General features: G+C 43.0%; 1 protein-coding gene across 1 annotated transcript in view; it reads left to right on the top strand.

Moving 5' to 3' along the window:
- The window catches only part of SLC4A4 (solute carrier family 4 member 4), a 174,571-nt gene that overhangs the window by 96,611 nt on the left and 59,554 nt on the right, over nucleotides 1-18,406 (top strand). The window contains exon 7 of the mRNA XM_026090087.1: nucleotides 14,756-14,913. Within this exon, the coding sequence (XP_025945872.1) occupies nucleotides 14,756-14,913 (158 nt within the window). The remainder of the gene's footprint in view (nucleotides 1-14,755; nucleotides 14,914-18,406) is intronic.

Here is an 18,406-nt window from a genome sequence, read left to right as displayed (position 1 = left end):
CCCTCTAGTATCTAGTTTAATTATTCAAGAAAATACTTTAACAGAAAGAGAAAGGGTGCAGACAGTGTTTCACGTTGACCCCAGTGTCATTCAAAGTTGTAGCATGCATCTATATAATTTTTTTCCCCAAAAATATCTGTTTCCAGTATTGTATGCAGACATACGTGGGGAAGGAATAGGACTTTAAGACAACCTTTTCACTGGAAAGGCTGCTGCACATTACATTTTTAATCACACTGTAATTGGGATGTTATAGGCAGAGTAGTAGAAAACTAGATGTAAATATTGCAGCAGGCTCTTTAGATCTCTGCAGTACAAACGTTCTCAGTTGTCTCTCYTGCTGAAATTTCTGTGGACATATTAAACACATCCAGGTAATAGACTTTTTGTGTTGAGTCAAGGCTAAAAATAGATTTTTCAGTAGTGCTAATAGTGATCTGTGTTAATAAATCCAGTCTGGAAGTGTGCTACAGTTTTTAACGTTCGATATAGATAATGCTTGACTATTTAYAGTGAAAACCGTTACTTTTAAACTAACTTGTTCCAAAAAGCTGTTTAGTTAATTAGCCAGTGTCTGGCTGATGGACTTTGGCCAGTGGAACCCTTGTACTGTAAGTGTTTCAAAGCTGGCCTGAGAAATCACCTTAGATCTCAATTTTAGTTACTGATTGACTGCAAGTTGGGTCTTGATTAAAATCTGCGAAATTGTGATGATGGCTGGCAACTTTCTTGAGCAGAACTCAGTGTGCAGTACAGGAGACAAGGGAATAATTCATGGTGTTGTGACAACGGGAGCTGGAAGGAGAACAGATTTTCTTGCCTTGACAGCAGAGTGGCTGGCTTWCATTATTTTGGTATCCCATCTGGAAGTCTGACAGTTAATGAGGCCATATAGTGAGATATGAGTCTGCTGAAGAAAAGAGGCTATTCCATTTTTTATTTATTTGTGCGTATTAGAGGCCAGCATGTCTTCAAACTATGACAGGCTGAAGTTAGTTTATAACAGTTGCTTGGAGCAGGAATGGGACCTGAGCTCTTTCATCGATCACTTTTTTGCAAATATAGAGTATTGYGTATGTGTGTGTTAAATGAAGCAAGGCTTTGAACAAACTTTTATATATCTTTGGCATTTTTGCTGCCTACCCACATCCTCATTTTCAGTATTATGACCTTTTATGCTAACAGGAGTGGTGCAATTAACAATGTAGTGAGCTTGTAACCAGAATACTTTTTATGTGTGTTTCAGTAGGTTCTTATTAAGCAGAAAGACACCTGGGTAAAATTAAAGCAAAGGCTCTGGAAAGTCTCACTTCAAACTGTGAAAAGTGCTCCTCAGGAGATATTTCCCTTTTCTTTTTTTGTTTCTCTTTCTCTCTCCTTCTCCCTTTCTGTCTGTCTTTATGGAGAAGGGCTGGTGGGAAGCGCTTTGYGATTGCATTAGGACCTCCAACCCTCCCTTTTCTGAGGTCGGTAGAGTGGGTTTTGTGATCTGGCCACCCACAGGACATCCTGGAGAGAGACACTGGACCCTGTATTGGAACAGCTCTTGTTCTGTAAACCCTGCCTGGTTCCTGTCGGTAAACACTGGACACTCATCTAGCTGGAAGTGGCCACAGTAGTTTGAAGCAGCCATTTTTTTCAGTACCCTTCGGCCTACATGTGAGAATCTTCTTGTCCAAGTACCAGCCTTCTACCGCAGTGATTTTAAACCTTCTGCATCATGRGATGCTCTGTCTCTGCTTAGCAACAGTTCCCTCGTGTCTGTTTGGAAATGCAGGCTGATCCTGGTCCTGAGCATCCACCTGTGATTTCCCTACTCCTTTCCCCAGAATGCTGTCAGGTCTGAGTTGAAAAATTCTGTCGCCAGTCATATGATCCTGGTATGCCTTTGAAATGTTTGTTTGGAATCATTCTCTATGGAGCCAAAGGTGGAGCAGATCTCAGGTGAATTGCAATTGCTTCGCCACTCATGRGGCATTTGTTTCCGGTGTGGACCTCCCAAGCTGGGAGGAAGAGGCTTAGTCCTCTGCAGACAGCAAAGACAGAGGAGAGTGATCAGATGAATTTTACCATAGAGATATGAATTTACAAAGGGGGGACTGTAATTGTCAAAAATGGAATTGTTCCGTTTAATTCCATATTCCTAACAACTGGGGAATTTTAAGGATGAACTTTAAGTCTGGAGTGAACAAAAGAAGCCTGGAAAAGATCAGAAGAGGACACTYGGGGGGAAGCTCTCTGCGGAGGAGTGGAATGCGTTGGCATGTTCCCTAATACGCTTGGCCACTYCTCTCTCCTTTTGGAGCTTGCCTGTTACCAGCAGCAAGGCTTGAGAGTGGTCACCTGGGTATGGCTGCTTGGAGGTGGCCTTTTTTTTCTTTCTTTTTTCCCAAGGTGCCTGCCTGGTCTCCTGAACTTATTTTGGAGTCCCTGCAGAGAGCTGGCCTTGCAGATTCGATTCAGGTTTCAGATGGGCCTTTGCTGTCTGCAGAAGCAGCACCCCTAATGTAGACGGATCTGTTAAGAGCCTCAAGCTAGGTGAGATGCATTCATGCCTTCAGGGACCTATGCTGGGGCAGCATCTGGGTGAGGAGAGCCCTTCTGTTGCAGGAGAACACAGAGGCTTAAACACTGCTTGGAATCTCTCCCAGGGCACTGCAGTGCAGCATACTAGAGAGCACCAGGTGTATCTGGGGTTTTTTTGAAGGTCTATCAGAGAAGCCTCCTTGAGGCTGCCTTCCTTGAGGTTTGCAAGGCCTGTTTTGTCTTGCCCTGCAGCATCCTTGGGGAGGATCAGGAACAATGCCTGTGTGCAAAGGCAAATACAGGCTGGAGGTGGTGGCAATTATATTGCCCTCCTCCTGTGAGAGAAGAACAATAAATGATCAAGGGAAGAGACAAAAGACATAACCCTAAGCTTTCTTTATGAAGACCAYTGAAATGAGGACCTAGGCTTTGCTTCACTACACAGGTGCCGGCCCAGTTAGATGCCCCATTCATCTTAGTGGCTTTCTCAGAGGGTACAAAGACAAGCGKGAAGACTGGTAGGGCTGAGGACAGAGACATAGAAAGAAAATGTTTACTGTGGTCTCACAACACACTGACATGAGTGCAGCAAGTGGTAATAACATGAGACATTATTTTATTAAAATCATACATAGCACTCGGATGTACCTGTGTTAAGCCTCATGAGGTTGTTTGCCCTGCCCTTAGTGTAGGGATTGTTCTATGCTTACTTTGGATTTACTTTGATTTTCTGTTGTTTTGTTTTTCTCATACTCTTTGCCTTCTTAATACACTTTTCAGAGTTAATCTTCTTACTGGCATAACCATTAAACTCATGTCAGAGACAAAGAAAATGAACTTAGGATCTCTCTTGGAAGAGGCTGGAGTGAAGGAAGGACAGAGGATGCTCAGCCTCTTTCCAAAGGATCAGCCAAGCAAGTGTTGCCCATTCCCAAACTGGCAGAGCAAAGAGCTGTCAGTTAGCGAGGAAGAGGGAAAGGGCTCATGGGCTGAAAGGTTAAGAAAGAGCACAGACAGCAAACACGTTGAGGGTTTTGCAAAGGGTATGAATGTATAACCCCAAGTGCTCTGCAGCCAACCCTGTTATACTGCTATGCTATTTAGGACCTATGTGGTTGGCCTGTCCTTTGATAATTTTAGGATCATTGCACTTTTTACTGTCATCCGATCTTCTGAAAGCAACTTCAGTGTATCATTGTTCATTAAATAAAACAAAAACCAAAAAAAACCCACAATTCTTGCCATAATTTCTATGTCCGTTTCTTAATTTTCTCTTTCCCCTCTGACACAAAGTGTTTTATGGACATGTGATAAGCAATTAGATTAGCAACTTTATCAAAGGCTGGATTGCTTCTTGAAGAATGATGAACTAAGAACATTTTCATTCTGTTTGTGTAGTTCTTTTCCTTATATTTGAGGCTGCATGAAATAATATTACCATCAGAATAAGATAGTACCAAATCTTAAAATGGTATGGAAATCTGAAATAAAACCCTAGGTTATTTGTAAGGTAAGGATGTCTGCTAAATTCGAAGTGTTACGTTATTCTTTTTTTCCCCCTTAATTCTTGGAAAGCAAATGATTTTAAAGCTGAAACAACAAAAGGAAGGACAATTACCAAAATGCAGAATTTGCAGGAAATCTTTAGCTGTGGATTACCTCTTACAAAAGTTGCATCGATAATATTGATTCAGACCTTATGTGTSCCTGCCAGACACATAACACAGTGCCCACCTACCTCAACTGCCTGTAGTGGCTGCTCTGCTACACTGGTACTTATAATTGATGGTATATTGAAAGGGAAATTCATGTGGCAATGTTTTATTGTTTCTTCTGCTAATGCAGATTTAGTTACTGTAAGTGAAAACATAGCGCAAGGACATCAAAGCTTTGCACTRATGGTATGTTGTTGGCATGGTGGGGTAATATCAAACCAGACTTCTTTGTACCATGCCTGAGTTGTGGAAARTGTCAGGCTCGTTTGCTGTGTCCAGCTCTGCTGGGTCTTCTTGCTTCTCTCTCCTGCTGTCTACCTCTGATTCTTTCTCTTGTCATAAGTGAAACACAGGAAAAGGAGTACCTGTAACTCTCTAGCAGAAAATAACTGCTGTCATCAGGTACAGCACAGTACTATCTGCTCAGTTACCTTTAAACCCCRAGCAGAGCACTCTGCTCACCTTTCCTGACCCCCTGCGTAGAACCAATTGCAGAATGGCATCCGCAGGCAGCAGCGGGCCCGGGTTTTCTGGTAGAGCAAGAGTATGTGTATTGTCTCTGAGACACATTCAGTCTTGATTTACTCTTAAATTGTTATTTTAGAGCATTGGGGTCCGCCGAGGATACCGACGTGTTACAAAGCCCTTTGCCTGTCAGGTCCTTAGCTGAGCTCATAGGATTAAAAAAAAGTACCAGGGTATTTAGTRATCCCTACAAGAGGCAAATCTGGGAGGGGTGTGGGGGAGGAGGAGAAGAGAGGAAGAAGATTTTATTCCTGTTCGTACCGCCACGCTCAGTAAACATGTCTCGTTACCGGAGGTGCAACAACTGAAATAACCAGGAGCTCCCAAGAACGTTTTTCCCTTTCTGCCTGCAGCGCCTGTGGGAAGCTTGTCCTGGAGCTGAATAAAGGGCTCGATTCATGCCTCCAGCCAGCCTAATGTCTCTCAGCAGCACGAAGCACCCAAACAGCTCTGTGTGGTTATGAGTGTATTGTTTATGAATATTAAAATTAGTTCCTTAGTTAATTTGCATGAATCGGCCCCTTTCCGCCCTGAGAATGATGACTTGATTCATTTCGTTTAGATTGCGAAAGGCGCTGGTTCAGCATCCAGAGTGTCTTTCRGAAGATGCCAGGCCCTGCCTCAAACCATTCTAATGGAACCTGACACTAAGGATAARTAACTTCAGTAAAGGACACACAGTTTAGGTTTTGCTGTTTTATGATGGGGTGGTTTTTCAGATTGTTTGTTTGATATTTTGGCAATCTGTAAAGGATAATTAAGGAAGAGGAGGTRTGTTACATTCCATTGTATTAGTCTTGGCAGAACTCTTCTTCACGAGGCAGCAGCATAGAGAGGTGTTTTGCCTCCRTTTACCTTATTTTATGTGATTCTGGCTGCAGTTAATATACTGGTCATTTGCAGCTAGATAAACAAGCAGAAGCAGTGGTACTTTTGGACAATTTCTTTTTCTTTTCTATTTCCCAATTAATAAATCAGTGCTGTAGCTTTGTATTCTTTCCCGGGCGCTGAACTCTGTATTGCCAGATACAGCAATGTGAAATCTGAAAGACTAGTACCTCTAATGGCAGGGTAATTCCCGAAGCTCTTGAGGGCTGAGCTGTTTTCGAGAAGTCTTTTACTAACACCATGTTGAATAACAGCAGAATCAAAGACCTAAAGAAGGTTTCTTGAGCTGTCAAACAAATATAATCTTGTGGTTTAACCTAATCTGGTGCACAGCAGTGTTTGACTAGAAGAAGCACGTGCTTTTGACAGGACACGCAGCCAACCTGTGTGGTGCGTCTGTGCGCATTCGTATATGTACATTTTAACTAATTGCCTGTGTTGGGCTGATTGGATGCATCTCTCCCATCATACTGAGCTTGACAGTACCTGGCCCATGAGGCAGGAAAATTTGCACTAGCCTGGTGCAGGTAAGGGACAGGCATGCTGAAAGTAGAGGTTTATAAAAGTGTCCTCACATGACTACTCCATGGATGTATTAGTGGCCTTGGCTGTGTTTATTGTTGCTCAAGCCATATTTGGGATGAGTTCTTATCTGGCAACATACCTTCGATTTTACCTTTGCTGATGCCGTGTGAGGATTCCCGAACCACAGTACACCTGCAGCCAGATTAATGTCTTGTTGCTCTATTGGGAGGAAAGAGAGGATAGACAATTTGCTTGGAGTTGTGTGGGAAGCAGCGCAAAGCTCTCAAATCACCTGAGTTCCCATTTCCATCCTCAGCAAAAAGAGCACCTCTTCATTTGAGCAATCTTTAGGGAGAACAAGTTTTTCACTCTCTGCACAATGCATAGGACGTGTATTTTTGTGTATGGTGTCAGAGCACGGCTTGTAAGTTAGCTCGATTCGTATACTCTTAATACTTTGAAAGTAATGTTGTAAATTTTTTTTTTTACTGCTCACAGGGCAGAGCTGTGAACAGAAGTTATTTAGAAGATCCAAAGTACGGCCGTTGTCAGCCCCGTTACTGTYGTGCTGCAAGTGGACTGTAGGAAGCTGGGAATGGTGTGCCCTTGCCCACTSCTGGTACCGCTCGCGGTCCTAGTCCTGTGAGAGATCCTTGGGTCAGGCTTTGTTCGAATGTCCTTGGCAGCGCTGAAAGACTGAATCACTAGGGCATTTTTAATGCCTGAGATGAGAAATAAAGGAGACATTTAAAGAAAATCTGGGAAAGTGTTTGTCAGGGACCCATTATTGCTGAGCTGATGCAATAGCATATCCAACATGAATATACATCGATATAAGGGGAACGTAGTGGCCTGGCGTTAACTCTGGTTGCAAAGGACTTGTATATAGGACAAAAAAAAAGGCTCTGAATGAATGTGGTCAGCTGGAATATTTAGTCAAAGAGAGACACAAACCCGTTCTTATTTGTTGTGGTGTGTGCAGTGTTTATTCAAACTGGTGTTTCCATATCAACAGGAAATCTGGGCCAAAGCCAGCTCTGAAGTTAAAAAAGAAATTGGCCTGGTTGAGAGAAACCCTCCTGCCCTTCCTGGGGGGACCACTGCGGGGAGGGGSGGAGCTGGTGGTCCCCACTGTTTGGAAAGAAGTCCATTGATTAATGGTGAGGATGATGTGTTGCTTTTACTGTTTGAACAGCATCTCCTAATCTCTGCAATCACCAGCAGAGATTCCTAATTTCTAGATCTGTCAGCCTGGATGACCTACTTTTACTCCATGGAACTCAAATGAAAATGACTGTCTTCTGGTACAGCTCACTACCACCTTTCTCAAGGAAAGGAGATGTTTCTAGGAGGTTTAGTTAACTGGAATTTCATTTCCTTTGGCCTTTTTTTTATGCAGAGAGCAGTTTTGTTTTTAGGTTATCAGCAGTGCACATCTCAAGCATTCCTGGGTAATGGGCTTCTGTACATAGACAAAACACAGAACATTACAGGTATCCCTTTGAGTAAGCGTTCATGGGATGACTTATGGGTAGGTAACCTTAAACATATATGTGGATAGATACAGAAATACTGAGAGAAAGAGAGGGAGAGAGATTCAAATTCCTGGAGGAATTAGTCTTTCTTAAGTGTTAAAGCACTATGTGTCTGCGCTCAGATATGGGAACCCTGCAAGTGAAATATTATGCAGGCGGCTGCTGTCTGGCACTCTGGAGGACTCTGCGTGCTGCGCTTGGCTTGGATGGCAAACGGGTTTGGGGAACGGGATCCCTTTTCCCTGTGATCAGGGAATATTAAGTCGTCTTTTAGTAATACACCCAGGGTAGGCAGTTAGGTTTGCAACGGTAATCTGTATGATCAGTGTTTATTTTTAATGCCCACCTTTTGCCACACTTTGGGGGGAGTAGCTGCGTTCAGTGAGTTTGAGTAAGATCTCTACCTTGCAAAGAGTCAAAATATGCTGATTAGCTCTCTCTGTGGTCATGTGGAACAGCATGGCTGCAGCAAAATCATACCCTGCCCTTCTCGTGGATTCCTCCCCTCCTCATTGTTCCCGCACCCAGCACTGGCTTTTTTTATTTCTGCAGTGTTGAATATTGTGAACCTAGAAATGGTACATGGTAGGGTGAAAAAGATGGTTCTGGAATGGACTGTCCACTGGAAACACTGAGTAATCTAGGTATCTTCAGCTTGAAAAAATGTGACTCAAGGGGAAGAAGAGAGAGATTTGTAAAATGATGAAGGGCATAAAGAAAATGAAAAGGGGATGAACATGTTACCCACTGGATGGGGTAGCTGTGGTAGCTTTGCTGTTCCGGAGTGGGACTGCCAAAAGCTGCCTTCTTGGGCTTTTAAACAAAAGCTCAGAAATGATCATTTTGATTTTTGCCAAATGCATAGCGTTCTCAGTTTTTCATGCCAGTGGTGTTTGCTTTGCTCACTCAGTTCCACTGACGCTAGCAACGAAATGCTGCTAATGGGAAGGGGTGTTCAAGTTTGCACTTCAGATCCTGACTGAAGGATGGCATGTTATGAAGTTAGCATCTGTTTACGAATTACGAATAGCTTCCTTRGATAAAGTCAATGGATGGCCTTTTAGTTTTGATTTTGCTTTATTAATGTTGTTATTGTAATGGAAATGGGGATTATTAATTTTATACTGTACCTGTGTAATAGCATTAGACTTGCATAATGCTTTTTTTTTCCCCGCTTTTTGCTGTTGGGGCTTCCCTGCTGCAAACTCAGCAGCCTCTGTCGGGAGGGGGCAGTTGTAATATCCCATAAAGGCAGCTGATCTGCACATAGGAGAAACACTCAAACGAATCATAGCCTCTCACTTTTCTAACAAGTTTTCTTTTGCCCCAGTGCTCCTTCCATTTAGGGCTGGTTTTTCAAATGGGGTAGAGCTGCAAAAGCTTCCTGTTTTGGTAAAATAGGAAAAAGTGTACRCACTGATGTTTTAGCTAGTGACTCACTTAAAGGAGTTGCCGCTTGCCTTGGGTCTTCTCTTTGCCTTGGTGAAGCCTGCAAATACTTTGCAGAGGATGCCAGGGCTCACAGACAAGAGCCATGTGTGTGTTCATCTGCCTGACCCTTTTCCTCTTTTCCTGCTCTTCGCTGTTAGGCATCTAAGCTCTCGGTTGTGCTAGGTGCTCCCAAATTAACAGAAGAGACTTTCCATTCTTTACAAAATATTTGGCCCCGTTGAGTGACTTAGGAAAATCCATCCAACTTGGCCCCTAAAGTGTTTTTGAAAGTCTTGCTAGGGGGTGCAGGGGCAAGTAGCGTACCTGGACCCTCTCCTGGCCCTGTTGGGAGTAGCTGGTCGCAACAGATGCCCCTTAATGCTTCCCCTGCTTATGGGCTGTCCCMTTGGGTTTCCTTTACTCCAGCAAGTCAGGCCGATAACGGCAGCAGTTCAGAGCAGCTTCGTGAGCTGTGCAGCGGTCTCTGCAGCAGGGGAAGCAGCAGTTTTGGGAGGACAAGGCAGACAGGTATATAGCACGCTCAAGTGACTGAGAGTAAACAAACAGATGCAATAAAAGCAGTGTGTACTTACTAATTGCTTTCATTTCCAATAAATCTTCAGTGATGTTGATAATAATGGAGTATTAAAATACACTTAGGGAAATTGTGATTTTCAGGTTGCCGTGCCCTTTTGCAAATACAGCRTTGAAGATCCTTGGCCTTTAACATAACATTAGCGATCAGGTTAGAAAAGTGCTCAATTTAGCAGAGTGCAGGCAAAGGGAGCACAGCAGTTCCAGCTGTGGGGCTCCCTCCCTCCCTCCCTCYATTCCTCACTCTCTGGTGCTGCTGAGGACTCGGATCTTTTCTGAAGCTTCTTCGGGGGAATGGTTCAAAATGGATCCTAAGTGCTGACTACAACATTCCTGTCAGCTAACTGATAAATGATTTAAGCAAGTTTTGTGTGCTGCTGCAAAAGTCATTTGGAGCAAAAAACACCTTCAAGATATTTCTTCAAAATTAGTCATGCTGCTTTGATGTGCTGGACAGAGGGGAGGCTGAGCAGGCCAATGCCCTGGACCTCAGGGGCTGATCAACCTCAGGCCTTGATGTCCTTCTTGTCCCTGCTGATTCRGAAAGGCACCTGAGTGTGTGCAAATATCATCCTTGTTCAGGAAAATACATGAGCACACGACCAATCTGGTTAGCAAAACTGAACATATGTTTTATTGTGGAGCTGGCACCTCCTCAGTATCTTCTGTCCCTGGTTTCCCCAAAAAACTGTTTGTGGAAGAACTGTTAACACGTTTCCAAGCTTTCTCCACTGAACTTGATGTTTATAAATATTTTCTCTGGTGGAAATCCTGACTGAAGTGTGTGGGAGCAGGATTATTCCAGTGGTTTTCCTTCTTGCTGAATCTATAACTCATGCCTTTTCATCAGACTTCTTCCGTTTTTCTACTTCCTAGAGTCACCCTGGCAAAGCCCAGGGCAATGCTCATTAGGGATTCACGGCCTGCTCTAATGTTACCCCCAGCTGTGTTTCTGGCGGGACATCCTCCCTCACCATTCACTGTTAGCCAGATGAATACAGAACGGCTCCAAAGATCACGCGGGGTGAAGGGGTTTTAGGGAACCGATGGAGGGCAGGATTTTCAACAGCCTTCAACTCCAAATTAATTCTGCTGCTGCTGAAGYGGGCAGTTAAAAACAAAGCTGTGTTGCATCTGAGTGCCCTCAGAAATCCCTCCCCAGCTGCGAGGACGTGGCCTGAGTGCTAAGCTTGCTCAGGGCTTATACTCTTGGAGGAGCAGTGCCCCCCGCGAGTGTGGCTGAGGCTGCCGGAGCTCTTGCTGCTGCTCCCGGGGAAGCCCAGGGCTAAGAGCCGGGCAACTACGATGGCCCTGCCACGCAGCAGGCCTGCTTGAGCTAATTTAATAGCCTAGCAGAGAGGCGTGCGATCCCATGCCAAGCTGCRACCTCTGCTCAAGAGATTGGGAGTGCCAGGAAGATGCTGGAAAAGAGCCAGGAGAGGTTGATTTTTAGAGCTCATCTGCTGCGGCTGCAGTGTTTTCCTTGTATCAGATCAGAAGCAATTGATGACATTTCTCCATAGTTTGCCTTAGTTAATAYTTTGTCAGCTAGATGATGCATATTTTAGTGCACTGTGAGCCTGCTCACATCCGCTGCGGTACAATTATAGTATGTAGGTGCCGAGATTAGAAGAATAACCTTCGGGCCGCAAGGAACTATTTTTAGTATGAAGCTATATCTGCACTCTGAGGAAGACACATAAATGAGAGTGACTCTGGCAGTTGGCTGATGAGAAGGATGCTGGTCAGTAGATTTCTTCTGGCACTCTGATCTAATGGTGATGAGCACAGTATTAGACCTTAGATACCTTTTGGATGGCTTGAGAAGGACTGCTGGAAATGAATACGTAAAGCTCTTTAGGTCTTCTTCCAAGCTTGCTTCCCTCCAGTTTTTAGCCCTACTGTTCAGTGACAAAACAGATGCTTTGTTGCTTTTCTAGAAGTGCTGCTTATCCCGTGACTGAACTCCCAATGCTGCTTTCCTTGCTGGTGAACTCACCTTATGTCAACTCTGCTGGCGCTMCTCCTGGACTTTAGGCTTTCCTGCTGCTTGGGCAGCAACACGCAGGGTCCTTAAGAGGACCTCTGGGGCAGGCCTCCTGCTTGCAAGATGCAGGGAGCAGAGTTGCCTGCTACTACATTGTTTTGCTTTGAGATGCAACCTTTTCTTTCCAAGTCCGCTTGTTTCGTTTTTCCAATAGACTAAAATATAGGCATTGAGGATGAGAAGACTCCAAGGTGAGCAGTGCAATTACACTGGCACATGCTTACGGTGGCATCACCAACTTTTTTTTTTTTTTAATGTTTCTGGCACATCGGTTGTCATTGTTAATGAAGAAAAAGGAAAAGATTTAGGTGGATAAATAGAGAATTCTGTATTAGCCTAATGTGTGCAAGGAAGAAAGTGAGAGAACACTAGAAAAACATCAAAAAAGAGCTGGATGAAAAAAAAGCGAGGTAGCAACTCAGGCTCCTGTTACTGAGGACAATGGAGCAGTCATAGATAATGGGAGTATCAAGCAAGGACAGTACTAGAAAGACATTATTGGAAAGACTTGGTGAAGCAACCTGGTTGAGTAAGAAAATCAGATTAGAAGAGTGATCAGCACATTCCTTGGCCACAGGATTTTGGTCTCACATTTGAATTTCTTCTGCTACAAAATAATTGTTGAAATGTGTGAGTACTTTGTATGCCATCTTTTCCTTCTCTAATTACTTGGTTGCATTTCAAAAGAATCTGGCCTTTTTCAACAGTGATTTTGATCTTCTGTTCTCTTTGCTTCTTCACCGTCCTTTAAAAGGGGTAACCTGAGCCTTTGGGAATAAACAACTGATCAGAGAAAGCCTGGTTTTGTTCCTTAACACAGGTGGTCTTTCTGCCAGTTTAACAGAATAGTTAGGCATCTTCATGCTTTTATTCTCACGCCGTGTGCAGCTCACCAGCATGTGGGGTCTTAATACTGGAGCAGCTGTAGCCCTGCAGTGGTGGTGCACCACATTGCTCCCAAACTGTATCTTAGCCAAAAGTTAAGGGGAAAAATACCCCATTTAAAAGCATCAGCAAGTTTCTAGGTGTTTGCTCTGTCTTTACTTTCAAATGTGACTCTTCCAGGAAAATTAGGACAGACTGGTCACGAGGAAAATGCTTTCAGTGAGCGTGGGGAAGGTTATTTTGCTAAATCTTGCTTTGGTTGCCTGGGAAAGGGGGTGATTCTGTGTCTCTTCTGGGTGCCTGGTGGGGAAAAAAACAAAATGCTGCCTAGAAAAGGGGCCTAGGGAACATCATCCTCTCCTGCTGCTGGGTTTGTGACCTTTCCTCTCTTCTGCCAGCAGCCTTGCCCTGGTTTGCATGAATAGGGAGGACACTTGCTCACCCCCCAGACAATTCCTGGCCCAGCAAAGTGTTGTCAAAATTGCCAGAGAAGCTGTGTTCCCTGACTGGCTCTGCTGAGTACGTCCATGATACATGTCTGAGCGTTTTGTCATTTGTTTGTTCTTCCAAGGGGTGTGTGTTATCGAGCAGTGAATAACTGACAACCTCAATTTAAATTAACACAGATTCTGTTGGGGAATTACCATAAGCCTAATTTTTCCTTGTGCCCTTAATGTTTTCTAGTTTATAAATATTAMAGCCATCAGTCAGCGTGTACTTTGGGGCTTCTGAGAGCTCATGGAGCCAGATTGTGAGCTGCTGTGAATTGTAGGTAGCTCTGCCAAAATAGATATCTTTACTTTGCCAGTGGGCCACACTGATTTTTCAACAGTGAGGGATCAGGCAGAGTGGTGTGTGCAGCTGCTTATGTGTGTATTCCATATGCCAGCAGTTCATTTACTTAATTTTAAACTTTTGTTCAAGGTTCTTGACAATTCTGTATGATGGAAAGGTATTATGAGAGGGAGGAAAGAGTGGGATTAAATTAGCAATTGCTGTGGCAGGATAAAATATCAGATGCAGTAGCTTCATTATGGAGCAATGGATGTTCAGCTGATGGTGGAAACATCAGAGATCTTTTAGCTACACAACGACTAGTAGCCTGTCTGTTGCCTTTTAGTGTTTGGGGTTTCATGGATTTGAGTTATGTGGCAGGGGTGGAGGAATGAGTTTCTGTGTGTTATCAGAGGTAAGGAATGAAGAAAGAACAGCAATTGTTGTTTCTCACCTGATGCATAAAATAGTTATTGGTCCTTTTTTTGAAATGTCCACTTAACCTCAACTTCTACATGCATAGCTGTGATAGTGTTTTACAAGTTATGTGAATTTTGTACTTCAAAGAAATAGTTGTGTTTGGTCTCTAAATATCCCCCTTCCCAGCTGGGCTAACAGAGTGCTGTGAGCCTCTGCAGAAAGTGTCTGAGAGGCTCCTCCCAGGCCAGGCATCCCCTGGGCCACCCCATTCCTAGCCAGCCCGGTAGCTGTGCGGAGGCCGGGCGCGCTATGCATAACTGTCCTCTTCTTCATTCCCCTCACTGCACCTTGGTCTGTCCGTCCAGGCCTGCTGCTTTCCTTTTCCTCTGAGACGCTCTCTGATTTTCCTCCTCTTCTTCAGAGGTGCCCCTTTTCACTTCACTTCTTCCCAAGACTTTCTCTTCCTTTCTAATCTTTAGGTGAGGGATGTAGCAGCCACCCAGCATTGCTCTTTGAAAGGAAAGCYTCTCAGCACCATCGCAGCTCTAAGCCCCGATGCTAGCATTGCTCTTCCGGTGGTGGTCGTCTTAGCAGGAGCGTTTGACTTGACATGAACGCAAGGGTGGCTGTCTGCTTCTCCAGTCTGGCTTCTGCTTTACGTTTATAATGGGCAGAAAGCTGTAGCAAGTAGCAGTGTATTCGCCTGTATTTCAGTAGACTGCGTGGGGATAATTCATAATGGCCAAAAGGTGGTTATATCACTGATTCAAGGTGATATATTATGACCAAGGAGGAAATGTGGGTGAAAACTGGGTAAGTTTTATTGCACATTCCTGTTTGCATGCCTAACAAGCCATCATTTTATTTTCCTTCCTCTTTTACTGATGCAGCTGAAGAATAAATTTATGAAGAAATTGCCTCGTGATGCAGAGGCCTCCAATGTGCTGGTTGGGGAGGTAGACTTCTTGGAAAGCCCTTTCATTGCCTTCGTCCGGCTGCAGCAGGCAGTTATGTTGGGTGCTCTCACTGAAGTCCCCGTACCTACCCGGTAAGAAAATTCAGCCCCTAGGCAGGTAACATGAATTGGAAACTTCATTTCCACTGTTTAAAATAATAGTACCAGTCTGAAAGAAGAACTTCTCTGTTGGTTTCCATCATGTAATTGCATAGGGGTCATATATTTTGCAGGATAATTGGTTTTAAAGTAACAAAACTCACTTTAGCTGCTTAATCATTTTCAAGTCCTGAATTTGCATGTAAAATATAAGCTGTAAAATACACAAACACACTTGCTTAATGATAAAGATTGAACTACTTTTTTTCCTGCCCTCTTTCCTGCCCCCCCACCATGTCCTTTACCTGACTCAGATTTCCTCTGCATTTTTCTGTGGTACATCTTTTTCCTCCTAAAAACTCACATTAAACAAAGGATGCAATTTTGACCCTGTTGAAAAAAACATCAGATAAATGGGAAAAAATCTCTTTATTATAGTCACATGGAATATTTGTAATTCATAATGGCTCAGAAAAAATGTCATTTGTATATTTTATTTATTGTGACTCATGTTGCAAATTAAACTGTAGTCTCACAAATGTGAATATACCTTACATTCTTCAATATTTGCATAACTTTGTACAGTCAATGTATATAACTACCAAACCAGCAAACTTAAAGTCCTGTTAAAATTCTTAGCTGTTACCCTTAATTATACAGTCATACATGGTTTATCAAATAGGATAATAGAGAATAATATCATTATAGATGTCCAGAACATTTGATGTATGTGAGCAACATTATGTAGCATTTTGTGTTTGTTACATATATCAGATGAAAGCTGTAAAAGTAATTGGTATCAAAGGTAATGAAATGCTCTAAGAACGGAGCTCAGCAGAGTTTTAATGAGAAGGATGGAAGAGGCGGCACGTGGACCRAGCTGCTGCTGGTCTGCAATATTCCCTTTCAGTCCGCGCCAGCCTCCGCGGTGCCTTGTTCTTCCAGGCTGCTCTGCGTCTGCTGTTCCTGCTGTGCACCTGGGCTCACACACACTTGTTGGTATCCACTTACACGGGATTTACTTTGCATTTGGCTTGTAATTATGGAGTTCAAATTGCACCTTTCATATCGTTAATGTGCCAATACATATTTTATGTGAACTTTTTAAACGGCTTTTGGTACAGAGTGAAAGTCATATAATGCCTAGAAGGTTTGAGGCTACATCAAGTAAGACCTTGTAAGAGGAGACCTCATATCACTACATGAGCACATAGCTAGGGCAGTACTAATACTAGAATGAATCACAGTGGTTGTACGGTATGGAAGTAACATGGTTCTTATAATCTATGCCTTAACTTCATGTATATAGCAAAGGAAGGCAATGATGTGGTGTTGCTATTTTGTTTAATTGCCTTGTTGTAGTGCAGCAGTGTGCGTATCTCTTAGTGGTTTCAGGAGTGCCTTACAATAACCATACTAACAGCTATTTGCATGCGTTGGGTTTACTTTTAGGAATGTGGGGAAATTGAAGTGGCTTATTTGTAACAAGGGCTGTTCTTGATTCCTCTGCATTACTGAGCTCTGTATATTTTCATACTTCAGCTTCTAAGTCTTATCCCAGTTATTTCTTTTTTTTTTAAATACATCTCAAAGTGCTCTTCAGCAGAGGTAAAATTAGGCATTCTTTGTTTTTGTAGTGGGAGCCAGGAAGTTAGTCCTAGGATTGCTCAACGGCCTCATTATTCAATAGCATTAATCAAAACAATGTGTCCTTCCATGCCAACATTTTTTTCCAGGAAATAGTATTATCCATCTGCTGTCCTCCAAATCAAATGTTAGCCTTAATCAAAGTAGTGAGGCTCATTAGATTGTTTTTGTGAGTAATGAAGAGCCATTTGCAATGGCTGCATCCTGTGAAATTCAATCAAGGAAATCCCATAAGGGCCCAGGCTAGTTATGATGGAGTGTCTCCTTGTTCAGCCTTTAGTTTCAGCTGTCTCATACAGTGGGCATTTCTGCTGTAGACAACCCACAGCCTCTAGAAGATGCTGGCGCTGGAGCCTTCTTTGTTCCTCCTTTTTCTCCCCTCAGGGTTTTTCCTTTTGTTTTGTTACTTTATAAAGTTCCTGGTAAAATTCTCAAAACCTTGTCCTCAGAGTTGGGCCATTCAAAACTATGGGGGTTCCTAAAGAACAGCATGAAGCCATCTTGATGATTTGCTTCTCAAAGCTCTAATCTAGCCAGGTTTGCAGAGACAGGGCAGCCATGGCTTTTATTGGGTTAGCTGAYAATCAGCATATCAGCTGTAACCATTAGCTGGACATGTAAGAAACCTTTTGATGTAGAAGCAAATATGACACCAAGCCCTGGAGAGGTGAAAGGCTCAYGATATCTGTAGTCCCTGCCCTGTTTTTGGTTTATTCATGTTGACCTAACTGTAGAATGAAAAATAATTATTGTGTGTGTAAGACAGATAGTATTCAGCACGTAGACTTCCAGTTGAATAGGTTACTTATTTCTGCTGATTTTTTTCTCTACACATTCTTTGGCTTGGATTTTTAAATTTTATAAGTTGCAGAATTTTTGTCACTTTGTAGGAATAAGATTTGTTTTGTAGAAATGACTCCTCCCTGGATACATACATTTTCTGTATATTTCTCCCTTCACACTTCGTGGCTGAGGATATTTTCATTAAAAGTAAATTTTTACTTAAAAGGAACCAGCAAAGTCTGATAAACTCTCCAGGAAAAGTTGCTGTGTGGGGTGTTTTCATACAGTCCTGGCAATAAGAATTAGGGAACTGAAATTCATATAGAGAACTTGCAGCCTTTCACTGTGAGCTGTGTCTTGTTACTGATCAGATTCAAAAAGYCTGTAAGGATTTTGGTTTTCTCTTATCAAATTTAGTTCCACAGTGCTTTGAACTCCTCGTTTGTGTAAGCACTTAGTGTTTGTATTTGCTTTGGTATGGCCGCCTCTCCTCTGGACAATTCAATAGATCTAGCTCCTTATTTTCATAAAAGAAATGTACAATTGTATGTTCAGGTCTGTTGCATTAATGTAATGTTGATGGGGAAAAAAGTTAAAGAATGAGCAAGGGAAAGATTTTTGGAGGGAAGCTGTACAAACTTGCATAGTCTAATATGTAGGGCCGGGAAATTGCCTGTGCCTACAGGCACAGGTCTCAAGTGAAATGAAGTAACTTGCCCAAGGTCATTTAGGAAGCATGTGGCAGAAACAAGAATCAGGCTCTGTTCCCTTGCCTCCCAATTTAAGCTTTTAACTACAAGGGCGTATTTTCTTTTTGATACATGAGGATGAAATGTGAGCATCTTGTTCATTAAACAGGTCCAAGCCAGTATTCCTCAGATTCTGGTGGAAAAGTAGGTTGTGAACTGGTCCTATCAGCCCTTGCGTCCATCAAAATGCATCTCTATTGGCAAGCTGATAAATGACAACAGAAGGACTGCTTCCTCCCAGACCCCCCCAAACTAAAACCATTTTCTTCAGGACCTTACTGAATTTCTTTTGCATAGCTGCGTTTAAC

The sequence above is a fragment of the Apteryx rowi genome, unplaced genomic scaffold (genome assembly GCF_003343035.1).
Source record: "Apteryx rowi isolate R43461 unplaced genomic scaffold, aptRow1 scaffold_85, whole genome shotgun sequence".
Lineage (NCBI taxonomy): Eukaryota > Metazoa > Chordata > Aves > Apterygiformes > Apterygidae > Apteryx > Apteryx rowi.
This window is presented reverse-complemented; position numbering and strand designations above follow the sequence as displayed.